Consider the following 27,403-nt stretch of genomic DNA (forward strand, 5'->3'; position numbering starts at 1 on the left):
ACCCCGGTCTCCCGCGTTGGAGGCAGACGCTTTAACCTCTGAGCCACCAGGGAAGCCCATAAAACTCCCCAAATGTAGAGTATTACTTTAAAATGCAGTTAAAATTGTTTTCTAAGTTGAAATGTCTTAGTTGGAATTCATTATCAAAATTACTACACTAAAAGAAACTATCATTAATGTTCATATGTTTACATACAAAATATTATGGGATCTATTAATATACATAGCTGAATATACACATTTTCCTCCATTTACAGTAAGATGCATGCACCAATTATCTTTACAATCTCAAACTGGTAATAATTTAACTTTAAAATAAAACCTAAAATAAGACCTAAAATCTTCTAGATCACAATGCATCTTAAGTGGACTACAACATCAAGTGATCATTTCTTTTGTGGAAAATAGCTACAAAAAAAGTATTTATTTTAATAAAGTACTACTTGATTTTACTCTGCATATTACATCTATTTTTGATAAACAGTCTGTAAATCAAGTATCTGCACATCAAATTGTATTGTATTTCACTGTATCCCCATAAATGCATACATATATTATTAGAACTGGTTAACAAATTCAATATACACTCAGACATCTTTGGAAACTAAATGTTTCACTTAATTCACTATAAGTTTCTAAACCCATAGGTTACATATCTATAGAAGATTAGAATACAACAGACCTAAGACTGAAGTTCTATCAAGCACAATCTGTTCTTTTAGCGGTAACTCAGAAGGCACTTCAGCAACTGAGAAAGTATCTCAAAATAATGACTAACAGAAACTGCTAACCATCTGCACACACTCACATATTCTCTCCAAGTATGTGTGTTTACATGTGCATGTCTGTGTTCTTTTATCACAAGAGAATTTTCAGCAAAACATCTGCATGTGACATTTTGGAGAATGTATAAAAGTGTCCTTTATGGCTTGTTTTATGATGAATTTTATGAATGTTCAGTACACGTGCTCAGCTGCTTCAGTCGTGTCCAACTCTTTGCAACCCCACAGACTGTAGTCCACCAGGCCCCTCTGTCCATGGGACTTTTCCAGCAAAAATATTGGAATGGGTTGCTATCTCCCCCTCGAGGGGATCTTCCCAACTCAGGGATTGAACGTTCATCTCCCTGTGTCTCCTGCACTGCAGGTGGATTCCTTACCACTGAGCCAATGGGAAAGCTCCCAAGTCTCCTTTGTATGAAAAAATTTCAGTCAATGGAAAAGGCAAGGGCTCTTAAGAGAGAAAGAGTTCCTTAACTCTTTTTATTCTGTGCTGTGGCAGGTCCCAGAGTAGCCATATACATATGGTGCCATGAGACAGAAGTATAGGGTACATAAGAGGCTGATGGGCTTTCTTATAGACATATTACCAGTCCTGGACTATTTATGTCTGGACAGTTACATGAACAATAAACAAACTTACGTCATGAATAAGTCACTATTATTTTCATGTTTATAACAGCAAAGAAAACAGTACTCTATTAATAGAGTTTGGGTCAATGTCATCTAGTGGAGTATTAGAAAGTCTAAGAAGCTGGACTAAATCCTGATTTAGCAAAATGTCTTAAATGGCTGTTTCACATATTAATCATTTCCTAATATATGTCCAATTATTTAATCTTCTATATTTTTCTCAAGAAAGGACTATGTATCACATCAAAAGACAACATAAGCTTTCTACCAGAAAAACAAAACTTGTGCTGTCTTGAAAGATCACTTTGTCAGTGGAAATACAGTTTGTCATAAGGAATTGACAAATGACAATTTAATATTTTGATCTTTGTATTTGTATATTCACTAAACAGACTATATTAGAAAAAATACTGGAGAGCAAATACATTTCTCGTTGAATGTCCTTACTAATGGTTAACTGAAGGAACCACGTAGCTATCCAAGTTCAAGAATATAAAATAATCCACAAATTAAAGATCTAATTGAAATGCTTTCTCAAATTGCATTCAGATGACAACAGTAGGAAGAATTTGCAATGAAGTACTGTAAGCCTAATCCTACCAACACTCCATCCTAAATATTTGTTAATTCACCAGTGAGGGTTCCATTTTTAACCTTCCATTTTTAACTCTAAAAACTTGAACAAAGTCTACAAATTCTATCTAAATAAGAGCACTTTTTGCACAGCCAACCTAATTGACATCTTGAAAATAATGACTTAAGGATCTCTGTGAAGAAAACCAGTCCTTATCATCTAATATGGGGCAAGAGTGGGAGAGAGGTTCAAGAGGGAGGTGATACGCATGTATTTATGACTGATTCGTGTTGTTGTATGGCAGAACACAACATTGTAAGGCAATTATCCTCCAATTAAAGCTAAATTTAAAAATAAAGAAATTATATATATCAATTCAGTTCAGTTCAGTCACTCAGTCGTGTCTGACTCTTTGCGACCCTATGAATCATAGCACGCCAGGCCTCCCTGTCCATCACCAACCCCCAGAGTTCACTCAAACTCATGTCCATCAAGTCGGTGATGCCATCCAGCCATCTCATTCTCTGTCGTCCCCTTTTCCTCCTGCCCCCAACCCCTCCCAGCATCAGGGTCTTTTTGAGTCAACTCTTCGCATGAGGTGGCCAAAGTATTGGAGTTTCAGCTTTAGCATCAGTCCTTCCAATGAACACCCAGGACTGATCTCCTTTAGCATGGACTGGTTCAATCTCCTTGCAGTCCAAGGGACTCTCAAGAGTCTTCTCCAACACCACAGTTCAAAAGCATCAATTCTTCGGCGATCAGCTTTCTTCACAGTCCAACTCTCACATCCAAACATGACCAATGGAAAAACCATAGCCTTGACTAGACGGACCTCTGTTGGCAAAGTAATGTCTCTGCTTTTTAATATGCTATCTAGGTTGGTCATAACTTTCCTTCCAAGGAGTAAGCGTCTTTTAATTTCATGGCTGCAATCAGCATCTGCAGTGATTTTGGAGACCCCAAAAATAAAGTCTGACACTGTTTCCACTGTTTCCCCATCTATTTCCCATGAAGTGATGGGACCATGCATATATACATATAAAGTCAGGGTTTCCCCTGGTGGCTCAGTAGTAAAGAATCCACCTGCCAATGCAGGAGACACAGGTTTGATCCCTGGTCCAGGAAGATTCCACACGCTGCAGAGCAATTAAGTTCATGCACCACAACAATTGAGCCTGTGCTCTAGAGCCCAGGAGCTGCAACTACTGAGCCTGAGAACCCAGAGCCTGTGCCACTGCAAAGAGAAGTCCATGCACTACACCTAGAGAGCAGCCCCACTCGCCACAATTAAACAAAGTAGGCATGTAGCCAGAAGACCCAGCACAGCCAAAAATAAAATAAGTAACATTTTTAAAAATATAAGGTAAAATAAAACCTCAAACAGCAAAAAAAAAGAAAAACAGTCCTTAGCCAATCATCCCAAATTATAAAATGAAAGGAGAGTAGATATTTCTTTTGAATTTTAAACTCCTTTTCCTTGTAATAAAGATGCAGAGAAAGGAATGGACTGAACTTTTCTCCTTAATTCAGGCTGTAGCTTGGAAGGGTGAGGCCTCACTGGTAGGCAACAAAGGGAATATTCTTGAATTTTCTCTGAATGTCAGTGTTCCATATTTTGTCTATGTTACAACCTCCTCTGCTCCTTTTGGTAGGCAAAAGTAAACCCATGCCTTGGATGTTATAGGCAAGGAAGTTTAGGAAAAATTAACACTGTTCAAAACACTGGATTATTATCATTTAGGAATACCAGTCCTCTATTTGTAGGTAGAATGTTCCCCAGTTACATACTTCTTCACACACTAAGATGAGTTGGGGTGGAGGTAATTTTTACTAGCCCTAAGCTTTGATTCCCCTGGCAAGGTCCTACAGATTTGACACTGTCAGCCATCTCTTTACTGCCCAACCTATCAACCTCACAAAGGAGAGAGAAGTGTCCCCAGATCTTTCATCATGAAGGACCCAGAAGCTTCGTAGCCACAGCTGGTTCAAGCCGGGACACTCACCCACCACGGGCCGGCTTGGTACCTCTGAGCCCTTCCATGCCCGGCTGCCTGAGCCCACCCAGGCAGGGCCGGGTCCACTGTGCCGGCATTGAATCCTGATTATTTTAAGCTACCTGGGGAAACGGTTTTCCTTGCCAATGTTTGATTTAGGAGTAGGCATGTGACTGACTTTGGACCAAAGAGACACCTGGGAAAATCCACTGGGGGACTTCCAGGAAAAACTTTCCCGCTCTTGATACTCAAGGTTTCTCTTCTTCCTCTGGACATGCACTCTCTAATATGATAGCCACTAGGCACAGGTGGCTATTTAAAATTAAATTAATTAAAATTAAGTGAAATTAAAATTTCAGTTCCTCAGTCAGACTAGTTACATATCAAGTGCTCAGTGCTCACCCGGGACTAGTGGCTGCCATATGGGACAGTGCAGACACAGAGCATTTCCATCGTTGCAGAAAGTTCTATTGGATAATGCTGTGCCTGGATGTTTTCAGTTTGGATTTGATGCTGAAACAGTGGTAGCCAGCTGAAAAACACTGAAAGAGGCTAGGGATCACCAGTGAAAATGGAGATAATCTGAGGTTTTGAAAGGTTGGCTTCCCTGATAGCTCAGTTGGTAAAGAATCCACCTCCGATACAGGAGACCTCAGTTCAATTCCTGGGTCAGGAAGATCCACTGGAGAAGGGATAGGCTATTCTTGGGTTTCTCTTGTGGCTCAGCTGGTAAAGAATCCGTCTGCAATGTGGGAGACCTGGGTTCGATCCCTGGCTTGGGAAGATCCTCCTGAGAAGGGAAATGCTATGGACTCCAGTATCCTCACCTGGAGAATTCCATGAACTGTATAGTCCATGGGGTCGCAAAGAGTCAGACACGACTGAGAGACTTTTCACTTCACTTCAAGCTTTGTGATCACTATTTAAAAATCACTCACAAGTAGGGAAAATATAGAAATGTTCAAACCCAGTCAAATCAGTGTAGTGTCAAAATAAGATTCCAAGTAACAACAAAGCCCCACATATTCCACTAGATCATTTTTCTTACTCCCAAACATTTTCTCCAAAATAATCCACATATACTAGTTACACAAATGCATGTCCAGGAATACCCAATATTAGAAAACAAATTCTAAAAAACTCTAAATGGATATGTACCTGTCTTCAGTTCAGCCTGATTTCATCATGAGTATAGATAAACACTTATCCCGACTAGATCCCATTTCACATGTTTTTGGGAAAACAGAAAGGAAAAAGATTGCTAAGTTACTGGAGCAGAAGTGCTGAGATCCAGAGCTTGTTAAGAAAAAAAAAAAATGGGGCTTCCCTGGTGGTCCAGTGGTTAAGAATTTGTCTGCCAAGGCAGGCAACACGGGTTCAGTCACTGGTTCAGGATTTTCCACAGGCCACGGAGCAACTAAGCTTGTGCACCACAACTACTGAGCCTATGGGCTGAAACTACTAAAGCCCGCACCCTGGAGCTCCCCAAGAGAAGCCACCAAAATTAGAAGCCTGCCACCACAACTAGAGAGTAGCCCCTGCTTGCCACAACTAGAGAAAGCCTGCACACAGCAACAAAGACCCAGCATAACCAAAAACAAATAACTTTTTAAAGTGAACTTAGAGATGAAATTGTAAAAAGTTCCTTTTAGCATAGAGCTAGAAGATAAACTCGGAGGAGGCAATGGCAAGCCACTCCAGTACTATTGCCTAGAAAATTCCATGGATGGAGGAGCCTGGTAGGCTGCAGTCCGTGGGGTCGCTAAGGGTCGGACACGACTGAGCGACTTCACTTTCACTTTCCACTTTCCACTTTCACACATTGGAGAAGGAAATGGCAACCCACTCCAGTGTTCTTGCCTGGAGAATCCCAGGGACGGGGGAGCCTGGTGGGCTTCCGTCTATGGGGTCACACAGAGTCGGACACGACTGAAGTGACTTAGCAGCAGCAGCAGAAGATAAACTAAACTAATATATAAAATCCAAAATTTTATATGACTGTAACTAATGATGCTGGCTGTTGGCTGTTTAGTCACTAACTTGGGTCCAACTCTTTGCAATCCCTGTTTTCTTGTTTGCTTATTTGATTCCACATATAACTGAGATCATACTGCAATACTTTGGCCACCTCATGCAACGAGTTGACTCACTGGAAAAGACTCATGCTGGGAAAGGTTGGGGGCGGGAGGAGAAGGGGACGACAGAGAATGAGATGGCTGGATGGCATCACTGACTCTATGGACATGAGTTTGAGGGAATTCCGGGAGTTGGTGATGGACAGGGAGGCCTGGCGTGCTGTGATTCATGGGGTCGCAGAGAGTCGGACACAACTGAGCGACTGAACTGAACTGATATGGTATTTATTTTTTTCTGTATGACTTATTTCATCTAGCATAGTACCGACCTCAATGACACAGACAAAAGATTGGTGGTTGCCTGGAGGTGGAATTGGGGTGGGAATTGGGTGATGGGGATCAAAAAGTACAAATTACCAGTTATAAAATGAGTAAGTCATGGGGATGCTATGTACAGCATAATGACTATAGTTAATAATACTGTATTGCATATTTGAAAGAAGTTAGCAGAATACATCTTGAAAGTTCTAATCACAAGGGAAAAAAATCAATTATGTATCAGAGGAATAAATTAGGAGTTTGGGATTAAGAGATATACCCTAGTATATGCAAAATAAATAAACAACAATGACCTACTATACAGATAGGGAACTATACTCAGTATCTTGTAATAACCTGGAATGGAAAAGAATCTGAAAAAGAATAGATATAACTAATCACTTTGTTGTACACCTGAAACACAACATTTAAAATCAAATCTACTTCAATTAAAAAATAAAATAAAATTTAAAAAATCAACTATGTATGATGACCGAAGTTAACTGGACTTGTGATCATTTTGCAATGTATACAAATATTGAATCACTTACATCGTACATCTGAAACTAATATATAGTTATGTCAATTTACTTCCATTTTAAAAGTGCAAAATATAGAAGTAGTAATACAAATAATATTTTATCTGAATATGTGATAAAAATAATATCACTCAGGCAGGTGTGTCTGTCATTCCTGCCATTGCTTTCCCCTAATTCACATCTATACCAATATAAAACTAATTATCCCCAAACATCATTTTTATCAAGAATTTGTTCGTCTCCTAAAACAATAACAAAAAACAACAGAAAACTCACATCCTTGCTATACACAGAATAATTATGGTCAAACACCTTGCCCTGATTTCAGGTCTCCCATATGTGGCACCAATCTTTGGTCGCCATCTTACCTTCCATCAGTCACATGCACAAACCCTCTGATGTAGCAAGGTTCATTTACAAAATTAAACATACTGCATGCCTTCATTTCCCACTTTCCTCATACTAAAAAGTCTTCCATCTCCCCCCCCACAACTAGTCTTTTGATGCAAAGCTCGAGGTCTCTTCCATAAGCTTCTCTCTACCCTCAAACTAAACTGACTTCCTTCTTTTCTTACTTCAGTGACCCTTTTCAGCATTCATTCATCGATCCCATTAGCCACACAGTAAACTCCTATGCACTAAAACTCTATTATGATGATGGGGCTTATAACGACACATAAAACTAAGTCCCTACATCTTAGGCTAACAGTGCTATACAGACAGACGTGAAAAAGTCATTATAGCAATGCTTATAAAAGAGATATAAATGGGGGGTAAGCGGGACCCTAAAGAAGGATCACTTAAGCTGTTTGAAAAGTTAACAAAAGGTTTTTTAGAGGTGACAGTTATGTTAAAATTTTTCAAAGACAGATAGGAGTATGTCAGACACAGAAAAAGGAAAGGAGTTCCAGGCAGAGAAAACAGCAAATACAAAGGCAGAAAAATGAGAAAAATTTATAGAAACCTCTAAACAGAAAAGTATGGCTGAAGAACAGAGTATACTAAGTCTACCAACACATACAAACTGCTCATTCACCAAACCTCAAAACAAATGAAAAAAAGACACAGTATCGCCTCAAAGAATGTGCAAGAATATGGCACCCAGCTGATTAGCACAGTTAATTCAAACAAAAGAAGCAGGACCCAGCACTTAACTTATAAAGCATTTACTGTGGTAGATACCCAAAATAGAGAAATAAAGAGCCACGGCTCTTGCTTTAAAGGAGTTAATGTTTTACTAGGAAAAGTCAGTTTATCGTAGATAGATTTTTAGGTTCAATCCTTATGACAAAGGACTAAGAGAAAACATGCTAAGATATGATATTAACGTGTGCTGTGCTTAGTTACTCAGTCGTGTCCGACTCTTTGTGACCCCATGGACTGTAGCCCACCAGGCACCTCTGCCCATGGGGATTCTCCAGGCAAGAACACTGGAGTGGGTTGCCATGCCCTCCTCCAGGGGATCTTCCCATCTCAGGGATCAAATCCAGGTCTCCCGCACTGTAGGTGGATTCTTTACTGTGTGAGGCACCAGGGAAGCCCATGAATACTGGTGTAAGTAGCCTATTCCTTCCCTAGGGGAACGTCCCAACCCAGGAATCAAATCGAGTTCTCCTGCATTGCAGACAGATTCTTTACCAGCTGAGCTACCAGGAAGCCCATGAAAGTGAAGAGTCGCACAATCCTGCCTGACTCTTTGTGATCGCGCACCAGGATCCTCTGTCCATGGAATTCTCCAGGCAAGAATACTGGAGTGGGTTGCCTTTCCCTTATCCAGGAGATCTTTCTGACCCAGGGATAGAACCCAGGTCTCATGCATTGCAGGCAGATTCTTTATTATCTGAGCCATAAGCCTAGTTCAGATGATATTAATAGTGCTCCTTATTTTCCCCTCCTATGTTCTAGATTGCGTACAATGAGCATGTGTTACTAAACTATGATAATTAAGAAAAATAAAGTTTATAATTTAAACAGTATGAAACTTGACATCTGATAGGTTCTCAGAAAGTATCCGAGTAGGTATCTGCTACTTAAAACCTTAATATTTTACATTTGAAACTTTAGACACCCAAAATATTGCTACTTATCACCACCTCAAGAGCTATGAAACTCGTTGGTACAAATCCTCATTTTTCACCAACCATTAGCCTTCTAACACGGCATCCATTCCTATCATTTCATAGCAAATAGATGGGGAAACAATGGAAACAGTGACAGGCTTTATTTTCTTGGGACTCAAAAATCACTGCAGACGGTGACTACAGCCATGAATTTAAAAGACGCTTGCTCTTGGAAGAAAAGCTATGACAAACCTAGAAGGCATATTAAAAATCAAAGACATTACTTTGCTGACAAAGGTCCGTATAGTCAAGGCTATGGTTTTTCCAGTAGTCATGATTAGATATCAGAGTTGGACCATAAAGAAGGCTGAGTGCTGAAGAATTGATGCTTTTGAACTGTGATGTTGGAGAAGATTCTTGAGGGTCCCTCGGACTGCAAGGAGATCAAATCAGTCAAATCTAAAGGAAATCAACCCTGAATACTGACTGGAAGGACTGATGCTAAAACTGAAACTCCAATACTTTGGCCACCTGATGTGAACAGCGGACTCACTGGAAAAGACCCTGATGCTGAGAAAGATTGAAGGCAGGAGGAGAAGGGGATGATAGAGGATGAGATGGTTGAATGGCATCACTGACTCAATGGATGTGAGTTTGAGCAAGTTCCAGGAGATGGTGAAAGACAGGAAAACCTGGCGAGCTGCAGTCTACGGGGTCACTAAGAGTCGGACACGACCAAGCAACTGAACAACAACAACTTCTCCCCAAGCTTCTGCCCTTGACACCCACCCTTCTTCCATATATAAAGAGTACCCAGAGAGATCCAGATAATAGCATTTTACTGCTCAAAACACTCCAATGGCTTCAGTAAAAGGCAGACTTTACAAAGGCCCTACAAGATCTGCCACTAGCTTTCTCTTATCTCTATGATCTAATCATCTCCAACTCCTCTCCTCTTTACTAACTCTAGCCAGAATGGCCTCCTTGCTATCTTTTGAACACACCAAGCATGCCCATTGCTCTTTGACTTTTATCCCGGATAGTCACCCATCTGGGAGATAGGTTTGCTCCTTCTTCTTCCTTGGGTCTTTATTCAAATGTCATTCTCTTAGACTTCCCAGTCCACGCTATCTAAAGATGTAACACTCTCCCCATCCATAAACTACCTCCTTTATCTGCCTTTTTTTTTTAATTGCACTTATTATTATCTAACATAGCTGCTCTTACTTATTTACTATCTGTCTCCTTTAGCTCCAAAGGGGAAAGACTTTTCTGTTTTCATTACTGACATATCTCTAGTGCATAGAATAGTGTCTGAGAGATGATAAATGATCAGTCATTACTCACTGAACCAGTAAAGGGCAATATTCTGTTTTGGTTAAAAGTTTGATCTCTGGTGGCAGAAGACCTGGATCAAATTCCAGCTCTACCACTTTGTAGTTATGTGACCTTGTGCTAGTTACTTCTCTAAATCTTAGTTCCCTCATCTATAATGATGTTGGTATCAATCTTATAAGAAGGTTTTGAGGATTAGAATAATGCAGGTTGAGCAAAATGCCTGGAAAAGAGTGAAGTTCAATAAATGTTAGCTATTATTTTGATGATTATGAACATGCCTGACCCCCAAAGTGCCTCCAACATTTCCAGTATCCAGTTCTTCAGAAACAGTAGTTATTGGCAAAATTCTTGGATCTTCACATGAGAGTACGAATAGTATGAACAAAATCAGTAACACTCTGTTATCCACTTTCCTTACACAGGATTCTATTCTAGCTTATAAAATGAGATGGAGACACAGTGTCTGTTTAATCTAAAAAAAAAAAAAATTTAAGTGCTACATAAAATTGCACAAAATGCCACATTAATCACAATGCTGATTTATATTCTAAAACTAGAACTGACTCCTCGTGCTTGTTTCATAAAACCACACAAGAAACGGTTATGCTTAAGGCCATGTCAATGGCATACTCAACTACTAATTCTGTTTAGAATTTTTCAGTTCATTCAGAATTCCCCAAATTAGATTTCCCATTTGCTAAGAGGCCCACCATACATACCTACCTGAGTTCCTAAGAACCTCCCCAAGGCAGGGGATCTGATTCAGTCCCAACTATAATGTATCAACATTGAATTAGGAGCTTTAACATTACTTTTAGCAATGATAAAGGCTTTTCCCCTCATCTGTAAGAATAGGAAAATGTCTATTTTGTAAAGTTGTAAAAATCCAGTGAGATGAATATTTGTAAAAATGAACTCTACTATAAACTGTACTATGGCACACATTTTATTATAAAAAGATACATTAAAAGGTTTTAAATAAAAAGCCACAATCCCACAACTACCCCAACCATTTTCATATTCCCTTTAGGAGCTTGTCTTCATACACTTTTTTATAAAGATGAAATCATGTGTACTTCAGAGAAAACAATACAGCACCCTTTTTAGAGCCAGATGGCCCAGGTTCAAATACTAGCTCCTAAAATTACTGTGTGACTTTGGACAAGATTCTTAAAACTCTTTTGTCCTATTTTCTCTTCTATAACATCAGTATAATAGTAATAGTACCTATGTGATTGGGAGGTATGAAGAAGAAATGAATTATTGTAAATCATTTAATATAGCGCTGGGCACAAGCCAAATTCAATAAACAGGTAATAAAAAACAAAATCCTGCTTTTTAAAAACTTAAGATGATGTCATAAAACCAAAAGTACTAAAGTATCACAGAAAGATTCTTCAAAAGGATCTCGAGGATACTTTACCTTGACTAATTTTAAAATAAATCTCCCTATACATTCCTTTGTTTAGATATTTTACAATGTACAATAAAATTCATCTATTGCTTCATACTTCCAGTAGAGGTCTCCATCTAAAAAATAATGTATCCGACTGAAAACTTTAAATTAGTATTTCTGGTTATTTAAAAAAAAAAAGTGGCCAGCTTTACCAATTATGTTAATTTAAGTTTTTCCAAGAAAAACATTTAAAATAGGGAACACTTAGAGAAAAAGCGACTTTTCCAGGTGATTATTATTCTGTTGTGGGCTTTCCAGTAATACTCACCTCTCTTACAAACATAATCCTCTGAACAGGAAAGAGAAAGAGATAAGACTGCAGGATACAAATGATAAATCACGTGCATATTTATCACCACCCCCAGCCAACAATTTAATACCTCTGCCTCACAGACGGTTTAAGTCAGTAAAATCATCTTACAGTTAAACCAAAGGTCCTGTTTTGTAGTAACAAAGAAAGCTCAGCAACCTTCCCCGTGGACTCCTTTTAAATCCCAGCAGAGCAGTAAAGGCAGCTCTGAACTGGACTCTACATTCCCCCCACCATTCAGTAACAGTGATGTAAAACAAGTCAATTATCCTCACGCAGGCCCACCAGGAAAAACACCCTTGTTTCTGCCCTACCAAAAAGCCTGGGGCTAGACCACCTTGAGTGAGTCAAGTCGCTCAGTGGTGTCCGACTCTTTGCGACCCCATGGACTGTAGCCTACCAGGCTCCTCCATCCGTGGGATTCTGCAGGCAAGAGTACTGGAGTGGGTTGCCGTTTCCTTCTCCAGGTCTTCCCAATCCAGGGATCGAACCAGGGTCTCCCGCACTGGAGGCAGACGCTTTACCATCTGAGCCAAAGACCACCTTCTTAAAAATCCCTTAGCAAAACAATGATGTTAAGAATTGATAGATTCAGTAGTCATAGCCAATGGTTGTTAAGTACATAGTTCTTGTTCCTATTTTTAGGAATCTAAGTTTTTAAGCTACTCAAGCAAATCTGCATATAATATTTAATGTCTACCTCAACTTAGCTCCTTTAAGGTGTAAAACTTAAATATACAAGGTAAATATTTATAAATTTGATATGATCAAAAACTGACCAAGAAATTACCAAGCAATTTGATTGAAGCTAATAAATAGTTCTGTATGTGTGCATACACATAGACTTAATTAAACTAACCCCCATAGTTTATAAACTGGGAGATAAAGGAGGAAAGCTCCAAGCAACTCTCAGAACTAGCAGGACTTTAATATCCAAATTGTATCTAATTCTGAGAAGCAAATATACAATGTAAAATATAACACATTTGATTTAGTGATAATGGATTAAGATTTCAGGTTGTAACTAAAGTGTGAATTTGCTTTTCATCTCCTCACAGTTCAGTTCAGTTCAGTCGCTCAGTCGCATCCGACTCTCCGCGACCCCATGAATCACAGCACACCAGGCCTCCCTGTCCATCACCAACTCCCGGAGTTCACTCAAACTCATGTCCACAGAGTCGGTGATGCCATCCAGCCATCTCATTCTCCGTCGTCCCCTTCTCCTCCCGCCCCCAACCTTTCCCAGCATCAGAGTCTTTTCCAGTGAGTCTCCTCACAGTAGATAACCTATAAAGATAACTTTTAAATAAAGACAATTACTTCTTATGTTGAGAATATAAAAATCAAACCACTATCAAATCACAGTTTATCCTAGTCTTAATAACTCAAACTCAAAAATCAATCAATGAATTAAAAATATAAATAAAATTATTGTCTTCTTTTTGTATCAAAAGTGATGCAATGGCCAGCAAAGAATAAAATACTGAAGAGTTTTTAACGGACAAATAGACAAAGGTAACTTTCCTCCAAAGTTACCATTTATTATTTTAGCTGATTTTTATTTATTTGTTAAACTGCTAGAATGTGAGAAATAATCACATTCAAACATAAGCCACAAAATAAGGTGTAAAATTTTAAATAATCAGTATTGGTTCCTCTCAAATAGTTATTATCTGTCATTACAGATTTTAAAAAATCAAACACTAGTGGATAAACATATGAAGGATATCACTAAATCTGACTTTCAAGTCTAACAGTATTGTTCATTCAATAAACAAGCATAGAAATACTATTAGTATGTTAACAGAATATATAGAGTTAAGACTGCATCAAGGGGACTTTACTGGTGGTCCAGTGGTCGGAGATCTCACATGCCTTGTGGCCAAAAGAAAGAAGACTGCATCAAGAACACACAGCAGGCAGGGTCTTATTCAACAAGGAAATAAACATAAAACTAAGGTCAGGATCAACACAAGGAAAAGATGCCCTTGTCTCCCCAACTATTTAAACGTGGTCAATATAATTAGACAAAAGAAAATTATTAAATGCATAAAATCTAGAAAAAAAGTAAAGCTATCCCTACTTGCAGATGACATATTAGTATGTCTAAAAACTTTCTTAATCAATGCTAATACAAATGGCAAAAAAATTGAGTAAGGCGCCAGATTACAATAAAAAAAACACAGTAACTTTCATATAAATAAAGAGTAACTACCGAGAAGATACAATGGGAAACTACACTTAGAATAGCAAGAAAAATAATAATATACTTAAGAATAAATTTAAGAAATGTCAAAAACCTATAAAAGGATAACTATTTTATAAACTCCCGAATGACACAAAGGATTTGAATAGAAGACTTCCGTTTTTCCTGGATAGGCAAATGCAATATCATCATTTCCATTCTCCTAAGGTAACTGTTTTTAATTTAATATGATCCCCAATTTTTAAAAAAGGCTTTTTTTCTGAAACTAGAACAAATTAACACTAAAAGTGAAAGTGAAAGTCCCTCAGTCCTGTCTGACTCTTTGCAACCCCAGGCACTAAACAGTCCATGGAATTCTTCAAGCCAGAATGCTGGAGTGGGTAGCCTTTCCCTTCTCCAGGGGATCTTCCCAAACCAGGGATCGATCCCAGGTCTCTTGTATTGCAGGTGGATTCTTTACCAGCTCAGCCACAAGGGGAGCCCAAGAATACTGGAGTGGGTAGCCTATCCCTTCTCCGGCGGGATCTTCCCGACCCAGGAATCCAACTGGGGTCTCCTGTATTGGAGGTAGATTCTTTACCAACTGAGCTATCAGGGAAGTCAACACTAAAGTTCATATTAAAACAACAACCACCACAAAATTCCTGTTAAAAAAAAAAAGAACTAAGAGATGAGAATGGCACTACCAAATATTAAAACATGCTATATAAAGTCAGAATAATTACAATATAGTGAGATATCATTTCTTAAATCCCCAGGTCAGGAAAACTTCAAAAGCTTGACAAACATTGGGCAAAGCTACGGGAAACAAGCATTCTCATATACTGCTGATGGGAATGCAAAATAGTTCTCTCCTACCTGGAGAGAATCTGCTGGGAATTTGGCAGTACTTAATACAATACATATGCATTTACTATTTGATTATGACATCAACCCCCACTTTTGCAATTTACCCTATAGATACATCGCCAAAAATTTGAAAATAGCTTTGTATAGGATACTAGATTTGCAGATTATTCATATGGCATTATTTGCTATTGTAAAATACTGGGAACAACCTAAGTGTCATTATATAGGAGACTGGACATATAAAGTAAGATATATTCACACAGTGGAATACTATGCAGCTCGAAAAGGGGGGATTTTATGATTTTACTAATAGTCAAGGTACACTAAATAAAAAAAAGCAAAATAAAAAGTAGTGTGCATTCTTCATTTTAAAATGAGTAACCAAAAATGCATGTATGTATCTCCTTTTATAAAACAAAACAAAAAAAACAGGAAGGATAACCAGAAACTGTTTGGCTGGTTACCAACAGAGCATGGGCAGAAATGGGGTAGAAGTGGTTGGGAAGTAAATAAGGTAGAGGGTAACCTCCAAGTGTATCTCTACTTCAATTTTCATTTTACAATCTTATTAAGGGTTTTACATATTCATAGATAAAATTAAAGGAACAAATAATGGGGAAAACAGAAAGCGGAATACAAAAGGAAAAAATATGAACTTTAAAGATCTAAGTGAAAACGATACCCAGAAGAAAAGAATCCAATCACTGTGAATTTTTTAACACAGTTATTAACTGATATAAGTCAGTCTGAATATAAAAAGAAATGCAAACAAATTTGCAACCCTACTTCACGGGTTTGTTGTTTGCAGTTGTATGGGTATAACGGTTCTGAAACTATTTTGTGTTACAGAACTAACAGGACAAATACACTGGTGTTAGAAACTTTTGTTCTAAAGACAGCTGAAGGAAGATACATGGAGTGGAAGAAGGCAAGAGAAAACTTGTGCAGACTTATTTAGAGATATCAGAATAGCCTTATGATTTGTACAATACGTACATTTACATTTAAAATAAACAAACTTTCTAACTTTGTCCTCTGAAAGGGCCTAGAAGAAAAGATAACCCAGTAACAATGAGCACACCTACCATCCAGTTCTTGGATTCTATATACCATTTCACACCAAAAGGAACCAGGACTTCTAGAAGAAATAGCTGATGCCAGAGCAAGAAAAGCAAAACACAGTTGACTCTAGAAGATCTTATTTTGTCAGAATGCAAGAAAGAGCTAAGAAATAATAACTTGTTAAAAAATACAAAGGAGGCAGCTTGAATGAGCTCCTCTTGGCCAAACTTTAGGAGCAAAATATAACAGACTTTAACCTACAGTATAATATAAGTACTTAATGAACAATAAACAATATTTTCCTTATCACAGATTGTCAACTAATGTAGGTGAAATGATAAAATTAGACAATAAATATCATACAGTCATCATAACTGATTCAGACAAGATTCATCAATGGATATTTGAACTACTGGGCAAAAGTGTGATGGTGAGCAAGATATTTACAGTCTCAAAGTACATCTCTGAGGGTTACTGGCTGATTACAAAAGAGAAAATGGAAACTTTACAGTGGAGAAACCAGGAGGACACCACCTTAACCAAAGCTATTATTAGCAATAATAGGACAAAGTAACATCACACGCTTTCTGCCAAAAACGCTTAACCTAAATCTAATCCTGAAAAAAAACCTCAGAAAAATCCAAATTTTATAGTAGAGTTGGCTTTTACTCTTCAAAAATGGTAATATCACAGAAGACTGGAGAACTAAAGATGTGACAACTAAATGTGATACAAGATTACAGTTTAGGGATGGGTTGGTATATCATGCGGCTTTCTGAAACTGATCATTACACTATTATTACAATAATCAAATACAGAAAACTTAACATGAATATAGACATATTATCTGTATCCCCAATGGCTCAAGGGGTAAAGTATCCGCCTGCAATGCAGGAGACACAGGTTGATGCCTGGGTCAAGAAGATCCCCTGGAGAAGGAAATGGCAACCCACTCCAGTATTCTTGCCTGGAGAATCCCACAGAAAGAGGAGCCAGCAACTTACACAGTCCATAGGATCGCAAAAAGTTGGACACAACTGAGTGACTAAACGTGCAGGCGTGCACGCTATTACTATATAAGATAACGTTTTTGTTCTTCAGTAATATACACTTTATTTAGGAGGAAAGGGCAGTGTAACCATGACAGCAAATGATCAAATGACAGTAACAACAATAATAATACATGTACATACGTATATGACATCACATATAAAAAGGAAACTACAAAGCAAATATGGCAAAACAACAATTGGTCAATATAAAATAAAGTATAAAAAAGAATGCACATATAAATAGCAAAAAAATTTAACAATTTTGAAAAAAGAAAACTTGGGAAGAAAAGAAAATGATAGGTTTATTATTTCTTAATCAGATTCTTACTACTACGGTAATACACTGCAATGTAGAGCTACCTGGAAAAACTACCCAAAAATTCAGAAGTTTGACTTTTTAATGGTGTAAACTAAAAAGATTATACCAAACCACTTAAGCACTCTTGACCTATTACTTGTGAGTACACTTGGAGATACAGCCTGCTAAGGTACTAAATATTGTTTATGAAATACTTAGTGATCTGAGCTCAAGTACTTTGAAAATTCACTTAATCTATGAACCATTATGAAAAGTGTGATCAACTTGGGCATTATTACTGAAACATTTAAATTCAGCCCCATTTGGTTCCTACTGGTTAGGAACCAAACTGCAGCCTCATTTTTGTCCTATTTTAACAGAATAATGTTCCCACTGACCTCATATTAACATAAAATACTTATATTAACATTTTATTTAAAATGACCAATTGGCTAGGACAGGGGCAAAAACAAATTTCATCTGAAAACACCTCACCATCAAAGATGTGTATAACTATATAATAAACATCACCTTTGTGGAGAGCAACTGACCATTGAACACTGTAAGTAAGAACTTACCAAGTACAATAATTAAGAACTCAGAAAGAAAGAACAGAATTAAAGATAACTTGCCATGTAACACAATAAGGTATATATTTAAACAAAAGATTCTTACACAACTTTTTTCAAATCCTGCTTCATAAAAAGCAACGTATTGGTTTGGTCCTTTTATTAAAAGAAACAAAAGGTAAACATTCCTAGGTCATGGAATATACTCGAAGATATTTAACAACTGCGGCTGATGTAGGGTTATGTCAAAGACAATGCTTTGTAAAATGTTATGTAAGTCTACAGCCAGGGAAGGGAATGGAAATGTAAGGGGGAGAAACTGAGGTTTGAAAATGCATAAAATAAACCTTACTGAGTGGCAGTTATGGCTGACGCTTAGGACTGAAAGCTGGATATAACCTACAGCCATTTTTTTTTTTTTAAATAGCCCATATGCTCCAGAAGAAAAGACTTTGAGTGGTGTAAAGAAATTCTTTTCTAAGTGTTATTTTTTTATGAGATTAAATAACAGCAATTACTTCTGAAATTTGAAATGATAAAACTAAAATCTCACATATGAAAATGGTCTGAAAAATGAAGATTAAGTGCATGAAACAAAATAAGCTATTGCTAGTATTGTTATTTTTTAAAGGAATTTATACGACATAAGTTAACTCCCATAAGCAGTATTGGTATAGACCAACAAAATCCTCACAAAGAGGAAAAAGCATTCACTAAATTCAATAAAATAAATGGCATTCCATTTGGGGGAAATATTACAAAAGTCCTACTTTTTTAAAAAACTAGATATTAAGAAAATTTTATTTTTAATTAATTTTTTAAAATCCAAATTACTATACAAATACATTTAGGATAAGGTCAAATTGGTAGTTCATTTATCCTTTTTTCCTCCCTCAACTGAAGTGGAGCCCTTGGGCTACCTTCTCTAGAGTCTAGAAACAAAATAGGGTGCATCCAGGTTCTGCTTAGAGATGACAGGTGCAGCTTGAGCAGGTGCCCCTAGACCAGGTGTCACCTACATGTTTTGTTCTGGATGCAGCCCTGGCCAACATGTGGACGTGAAGTTAAACCAGTTATCTCAGCAACTAAATAGGTTTAATTACAATACTTAGATCAGCTGCTCTCAAACTTCAGTGTGCTTAAGAATCACCTGGGGCATACGTTTAAAAAATACAAGGTTTTATTTAGATCATTAATACTTAAAAACCCTGATCAATCTTACCACCACTAAAACAGGACAACTAAACATTATATGCCACATAATGTGATGAAAGCACAGCACTACCTGTTAAAGAATGGAGAAAGAAACGACAACCCAGTCCAGTATTCTTGCCTGGAGAATTCCATGGACAGAGAAGCCTGGAGGGCTACAGTCTAGGGTCCCAAGAGTCGGACACGACTGAGGGACGAAACACACACATACCTATTAAAGAATGCCTGAAATACTAAACTTGAATTTTTTCAACATTTAGATCTAATGTTAATAGTTTTTAGGAAATGGATTCAGGGGATAGAGGAACAGGTCAACTGACACTAAAAGGAAGCAGTCAACCAAATCCAGAATTTAGGGCATTCTAAAGAAAGATCCCATGGAGAAGGAAATGGCAATCCACTCTGGCATTCTTGCCTGGGAAATCCCATGGACAGAGGAGCCTGGTGGGCTACTTCCGTGGAGTTGCATAGAGTCGAACAGGACTTAGGAATTAAACAACAACAAAGGACAACTGACCCCATTATTTCAATAAACCAATGGCATGACAAGAAAAGGAAAAGGGAACTGTCAAGAGACTAATGAGATAAAAGAGCCAAAACAAGAGATTTAGCCCCACCATAAAATTCTCTTGCAGGAAGATTGGGTAGACCTGCAAACACTGACTTAGATATTAACTGAAGTATGAATCTAGCATTTGGGGGCAATAATTCATAATGCAGCATCTACGCCTAGATATCACCAAGAGATTTCAGTTCCAACAACAGATCTTTGCATTATACCTCGTCACAAGGAGCATATATAATGAAGAACTGAATTAACTTTGAATTCATAGCATAATGAATACTCAAAAAGTATACAAGCACAGGTGATATTTTTTAATGTCTGAAACCAAAAAAAAAAAAATGTTAAGACTCCATTTCAATAACAAAGTTCTTTGAAAACACACTAATGAAATTCACAAAATCTGAAAGTTACTGAGAGTGACAATTTGCTCCGAACCATCTGTTTATTTCAGGTCCCCCAAAAGTTTAATTTACTAAGAGAATCCATTAATAAACTTTATGATAGGTAATCAATATGAGCATCAATCAACATATATACATTTTTGTGTACTTCTGACTAAAAAGAATCAACCTGCCTACTTACCGGGCTCTACTATGGATAACTGAACTAGCCATGTTATTTGCATTTATTTTAAATTCTAAAGCCAATACTTTTGCTTTCCATAAAAATTACAATTACAATTTCAAACCATAAAATATTTGATGACAATCTTTAATTCTAACATCTCTATTTTTATCTCCAGGAAGTTTGGTCCTTAAACCAAAAGCTACTTCTGAAATCAAAATTCATAGTTATGACCTCTGTTTTTAAAGTGGTAAAACTGAAGCATATACAGACTTTAGCATGACTATTACATTTCAATAAAAATAATTACTATAACACAAAACACAATGATTCGGCTACCTTTCTCTCCTTGGCAATGAACACAAGATAATTTTAATGTCCCCTATTCAAACAACTATTTAAGTGTTAACAATATAATTTTGCACAGCCATTGATAAAGATAAACTTAATGGTTCCATAAAAATCATTTAAATCTGCATTTATATATGTCTATATAAATACACATAATTACCTCTCATTTCTCATTTTCCACACTTAAAATTTTTCTTCCTTAACTCTCATTTATTCTAGCTCAGGGTTTCCCAAACTGTGCTCCACAGAACTTAGCAGGTGTTCCTCAAACATTTCCCTGCGATGAGCAGTAATGTTTAGGAACCACCATTTACTACAGGTGGCGGGAGGGAGGTAATAGTGTTTCTCCAAATTGTCTTAAGATTCACAACGCACAGTAACCAAATAAAGCCTCTACGAAGTCCCTCAGTAAAGTAACACAAATTTAGCATTGTTATAATGCTCATATTCATTTCGCTTTTCAAGGACATTTCAGGGAAACAATTTCATATAGCACAAATTAGGAATCTCCACTCTAACTAAATACCCAAGAGTGTGGTGAGGATGGTGGCGGCAGATCAAAGAAATAGAGAGAGAACCCCCCACCACAACTCCATATGTCCCAATTCAAACAAACCTTATTTTTACTAGTAAACTTTAGTAGGGACTATACCACTCAAAAAAATGCCCAATAAGCAGCCTCCCCACAAATAATAATAAAAACTCTGAATACTTTACCTAAAAACATATATTAAGTACTTACTCACTGACCAATGCATTTAAATTCCAGTGACTTAAAATGTTTTTCCTTCCTTTTCCAACTTCCAATATAACTCCATTTCAGATTATAAAATATTCTCAGAAGTGATGTACTTCTCTATCAAAGTTACAGTGGGTTTCACACACAATCAACTATAAAAACACTGAATCCATAACAGAGATGAGGTAGGATTATAAAAAAGTGATTCTCTTTAGAAACAGACATTTTTACCTAATGGCTAAGGCAGAAAATTTAAATGCAAAAAAACATATAAACATTTCTAGGAGTTACAGTTCTTAGTTTGCATCCTCAGTGAAACTATCCACCCTGGAAAGAGTTTTAGATTTATTTCTACTTGAGGGCAAATTTAAGTTGTTCAGAACATGGTTTCTAAGACACAACACCAGCCTAGCTGAGGTCTGATAAGTCTTTCAACTTTTTCTACTTTCTACTTCTTCTTTCAACAAGTTTACCCACCCTCTAAAATGTAACAGAATATCAGATGATATCGAAATCAGGTTTGTTCAAAATGAAGGATACAGTTTATAAAATTAATTTTTAAATGCATATGTAAATAATTTTAGATACAGTTTTTCTTACAGTCTCCATACTACTTTCATTCCTTAAATAAGGAGAGCAAATCGCCATTTATCAATTCTATTGATACACAAACTCAATTAACTTATTTATTAAAATTCTGAAGCATTCTTTCATTTAACGTCAAGTGATTCATAAAAGGCTTTCTCTTTAAAAAAGTGATCTACATGGTAGACACTAACTACTCAACACACAAGTGTGTTCATTCTATTTATCCTGACAAATGTAGACTTTCATTGCTATAATTTAAGGGAGGGCTTCATCCACCAAGGGCGGAAAACAAGAATAAATTCACAGTAAAACTGAAAACTCTACAGTTAAGTTTCTGACTATTCCAAAGGTAGATACATGTAAAACAGTTGTAAGAAAACCAGCAATATACGGTTTTGTACAACAAATTTTTTTAAGTCCAAGATATTCTACCTCTTTTTCAAAAAGTCAAGAGTTATAATAGAAACATCAAGTTAACCTTGACTATAGCTGTACTATTGGCATAAGTAAGCTAAATCAAAATTGTTCAACTAAAATATCTGAAATATTTACCTAAGTCTTCACATCAAGGCTTTAAATTCTAAACAAAAAGAGCTGTAAATTGTCCCCCAACATTAGCACTAAAACAGAACAAAAATATAAAATTAACTGAATAAAGAACACATTGAGTATAAATACACTCAGGCATAAATTTAACCCTAAGTAATTTCCAATTATATTTTAGTTTCTTAAAATCATTTGTGACTAGAAAAGAGAATTCATAATTGACTGATTAAATATTACTGAACACATGTCAAGAATACAACTATTTTGTTGAATTAACAAATGCCTCTAAAAAGCCATTTAGACTTTTCTGTATTTTAACTTCATCTATAAAATGCAGGAAGTTGTATCTTATCTTTTTAAACTTATAAAGATAGTCCAATAATAAATATCTGTGGAATATACTGAGATGTACATACCAAGAAAAGACCTAAGTGAAAACAAAACATATAGACACCACAGATGAGCAATAGCCAGACTTTTAAATGCCAATGTTTAAACAATCAATTGCATTTTTAATTTTAGACTGTGAGAAATTTTTGTAAACAATCTACAACTGAATAATGTCAGATACAATCAAGCTAACTTTAGACTAACAATTAAACTCAAGTCTCTAATGTCTATGTATCAAAATGAACACAAAAATGCTAGTGTATATTCATATATACACATTTATATACACACATACATATCTATGTGCACACACACCAGAGCATTAGCTTGCTCTTCTTTATTTAAATGTAGTATCATGAAACTACATCATAAAATACCAGGCTAACAACTACCCATCTAATTAATAATGAAACTACAGAAAAATGTCAGCAAATATTAAACTTGCAGAGTAAATGAGAACACATGGAATGACAATCTTACAGAAGTCAAATGAAACAGCCATTCATATTTTTTTAAAAATTGGTCCACCTGTGATTTATAAAACACACTGCATTATCTACTCATCAGAAACCATGATATTCAATTCAATATGTCAAAGAGGGAACTTACAAAGTCACTTGATTACTGTTTCCTACTATGAAGAGGCACTCTTATGGTTAAGTAACTGAATTACTGTGAAAGCTTGGCATCCTGTCTGCCAGTTAAGATTCTTCAGAAGAAGGTGTAAAACCCAGCATAATACATGTCCTCTAACTGAGCAATATTACACCACTATGGAAAAAAATCTTCCAAGCTTGGTAGTACCCAGTTTGTGACCAGCATATTTCTTTTGTATTTCTTTACAAGCCATACAAATCTTCACATGGTTTTATTTTCCAAAACAAATGCTTCAACTTTTTTCCTAGTAGCCTAGCTACAACCCTACAAAAACAAACCTGGAGAGTGACATATGGAGGAAAAACAAGTTTAGCTAAGGACATAGTTCAAAACGTAGCTTCTAATAAGAGCATAAAACTCAAATTGATCTGAGAATATTGTAAAGAGTTCCAAACAATCTGGAAACTACATAGTTAAAAATAGTACCTATAAGTACAATCAATGGATGATATGATCCAAAGATAGAAATCACAACTGGAAAAACAGTATTTATGTAACTTGTAATAAACTGGGAGTTCTTCAGAAAAACACACATCCCATGAAACATATATATCATACAGTACCTTCTGTTCACTGAAATCAATACATCATCCAATAAGTATTAGATATAACTATAAAACATGTATTTTAAATGGTCTAAAACTCAAATGATTCAAACTTATTATCAGAAAATCAGGACATGTATTAACAGTACTCCTCAGTACTGTTAACTGAAAAAATAAGTAGCACCACAAATGAAAAATTCTCTACTTCTCACCACATTACAAAATCAACAGTTTTGGAGGTTCATTTAGTTTTACTTTGCTTTTCGTTTCAATCCTTTATATTAAAAAGCACTCTGACACACGCCATCACATACTCACAAGAGATAACTAACCATATTTAATATTTTCTAGACATCTGTGCAACTCAGTAACTACTCACAAAGTTCTGTGAACTCTTCAGCTTCAAGCATGAAGTCAATCTAAGATAGCCAATAGAAAGCACACCTGTGCAATTACTGCATTTCCTATTCCAGAATGCTGAACATAATACAGTATATCCACATTTGGATACTGCATTTGGAGCAATGATAAATGCCAAACTCAAATTATACAGTAGCCACACTACCTAAAAAAGGCCATCTTATAACATCATTATTAAGAAACAAAAAATATGAAGAGCATTATTTTAGTGTTAAATAACAAACACCAACTAAAGAACTTCTGGATAACTAAATATGAAAAATAAATGATGACCTCAGAATACATTACAATATGAAAGTATTCCTAGGAGAAAAACTCAGAAAAATTAATGCTGAATCACAAAATATATTATCTAAACTGTAGCGTATGCCAACTAAATAAGAAATGCACTTTGTCAAATAGTCAAAAAAGGGGGAGAAAGAAAGAAAAATCCCAATTATAGTACTGCATTTTGTAGCATCCCTAATTTCCCTAAATAGATAGTAATCCTTTTAAATGTTTTTCAGTCAGTCAAAAATTTCAAAAAACATAAGAATTTCTTAAAAAAAAAAAAAAAACAATCCTGGACACTTAAGGCACCAACATGCTATATGCTATGCAGAAATATTCTACTGAAAAACTACTCAGTAACACGGTTCCACATAGAGGTTTCATTTTTTAACAAAATCTTCAAGTCAGAATTTAAAAAGGCAAAGAAGTTTCCAAAACAAAGAAAAAATTTCCCAAGGGATACAAAGTTTCATTAACTATCTTGACTCTTTTACTAAGCATCACCTTTTTGCCCCTCTGTGGATATCAAGCAATCAATAACAATGTCACAAAAGAATGTTTATCAAGATGGGGGGTGGGGTGTCACCTGTAATGATTCTGTATGAAAAATGTAAACAATCCTAAAATAGGTGAGGAAAACTTTCACCTTCTTAGAACCTCCCTTGTGGATATTTAATGTTTCTCAGACTGAAATTAGAAGTTTAGAAACTGATGCGCAAGGTTCGTTTCTTGCTTGGGGCTTTTCTTTTTTCTTTTTGCTAAAACAAATCTCCCCATAAGTCCCTTATTTCCCAACTCTGTTGGAAGAGTCACTACTACTCACCGCAAGTAATACTGTTTTAAAGCAAAGGCAGCGTTAGAACAACTTCTGGGAAAGTTGAACTCTTCCACAATTTCTCCCCACTGATTCTTCTCAGAAACCTGTTAAAAACACAGCCACACTTGTCTGAAAGTGCACAATCCAAGAAAACTCTAACCTAACTCAGAAATAAATACCCATTCTACAGAGATCTGCAGATCCCTCAGGAATCGGTGGGTGATTCGGCTCGATCCCTAAGAGTAGCTAAGCAAGAGCTGCTTGAATCACTGTGTTTTCACCCTAGAGCCCTGTATTTAATAGCACTTGTTTTGTTTTGGGGGGCGGAAGAGGGGGTGTTGGTGGGTTTGTTTTGTTTTTGAAGCCCGGACAATAACCAATCGCAAGTCCCTCTGTCGCCCCCTTTTAAATCTCAACGCGGTCCGTTTACACTAAAAAAAAAAAAAAAAGTTCAAAAGGATCAATACTGTTCCGGACAGCGACGTCCGCAGGTTCTGGGGGGGCCGGGGCCGGGGCCGATTCCGATCCCTCTCCCAGATCTATCCATCTCCATAGGCCCTTCTTTGAGGCCTACAGCTTCTGCCTAGCCTTGAAGCCTAAGATGGCTATTTGGAGACAGGTCCTGGTTTCTTTTGTTAGCTGTATAAACCGAGGGCGACGGGGCCGAGGCTGTGCCCCCGGCTGCCGGGATCATTTCGCAGCCGATTATCGATGTTAAACCTGCCCGCGCTAATTTTGAGTTGCACGAAAACTGCTCTCAGAGTCTGTGTGTCTCTGTGTCTCCGCCTGTGCTAGAGCGGCAGCGGCGGCAGAGCTGACTCGCGAGCGAGCGGGCGGGCGGGAGCGGGGCGGGCGCGGGGCTCGGGCGGGCGCCCCGCACGCCCGCACTCCCCGCCGCGGCGCTCAGACCCCGCCGGGCCGGCCGGGCACCGGGCAGGGCGCGAGCCGGCGCCGGGCCGCCCGCCCGCCGAGCCCCGCGCCCGCCGCGCGCACGCGAGCCACCAGGCCAAAAACAGCCCCGCCGCCGTCCGCCTCCGTGCCACCGGCTGGGAGCGAAAAGAACGCCTCTGGCCCCCGCAGGCCACCCCCCCGGCCCCGAGCGCCCACTCCGGGGTCAAAGGAGACTTTTTGGAGGAGGCCAGCGAGAGGGAAATACAAATTAAAACTTCCACTCACCTTCGCGAATCCGCCTAAAGTAGTGACTCTGGTGTAGAGACCGTGAAGATCCAGCTCCTTCCCACCCACCGCAGGGATTTTTTTAAAAGGCGACCTGCGGGAGAGAGAAAGCCCCGCACTTGTCAGCCGGGACCCCGCGGCGGCCCGAGCGGGAGAGCCCCGTTCGCCCCGGCTCGCCCCGGCGCTGCCCCCCCGGTTCTGCTCTCACCCTCTGCTGTGGTGGAACTGCCGCAGCTCGTCCAGGAAAGCGAGTCCCTTTCTCCGCTCGTCCGGAGGCGCCTTCCCCGTCGAGTTTGCCATTATTTTTTCAAAGGAGGTTTTAAAAAAAACCCAGATCGGTGTTTTAAAAGCGCCCCCCGCTCCCAGCGCTTCCTACCAGAGCCCGGAGCCCATTCCTCGGCCGGCGGCGGCGGGGCTCAGTCATGGGCCGGCGGTGGCGGCGGCGGCGGCG

At 37.8% G+C, this 27,403-nt stretch overlaps 1 protein-coding gene across 1 annotated transcript in view; it reads right to left on the bottom strand.

Annotated features, from left to right (window-relative positions):
• Positions 1 to 27,403, bottom strand: part of ARID2 (AT-rich interaction domain 2) — a 194,926-nt gene extending 167,523 nt beyond the window's left edge. Inside the window, exons 1-3 of the mRNA XM_055394039.2 lie at positions 27,161 to 27,403; positions 26,953 to 27,046; positions 25,783 to 25,880 (exon numbers count right to left, since the gene is read on the bottom strand). Of these exons, the coding sequence (XP_055250014.2) occupies positions 25,783 to 25,880; positions 26,953 to 27,046; positions 27,161 to 27,252 (284 nt within the window). The 5' untranslated portion in view covers positions 27,253 to 27,403. The remainder of the gene's footprint in view (positions 1 to 25,782; positions 25,881 to 26,952; positions 27,047 to 27,160) is intronic.

Source organism: Moschus berezovskii, chromosome 6 (genome assembly GCF_049115385.1).
Source record: "Moschus berezovskii isolate FMDL1 chromosome 6, NW_MosBer_1.0, whole genome shotgun sequence".
In the NCBI taxonomy this organism is placed as follows: Eukaryota; Metazoa; Chordata; class Mammalia; order Artiodactyla; family Moschidae; genus Moschus; species Moschus berezovskii.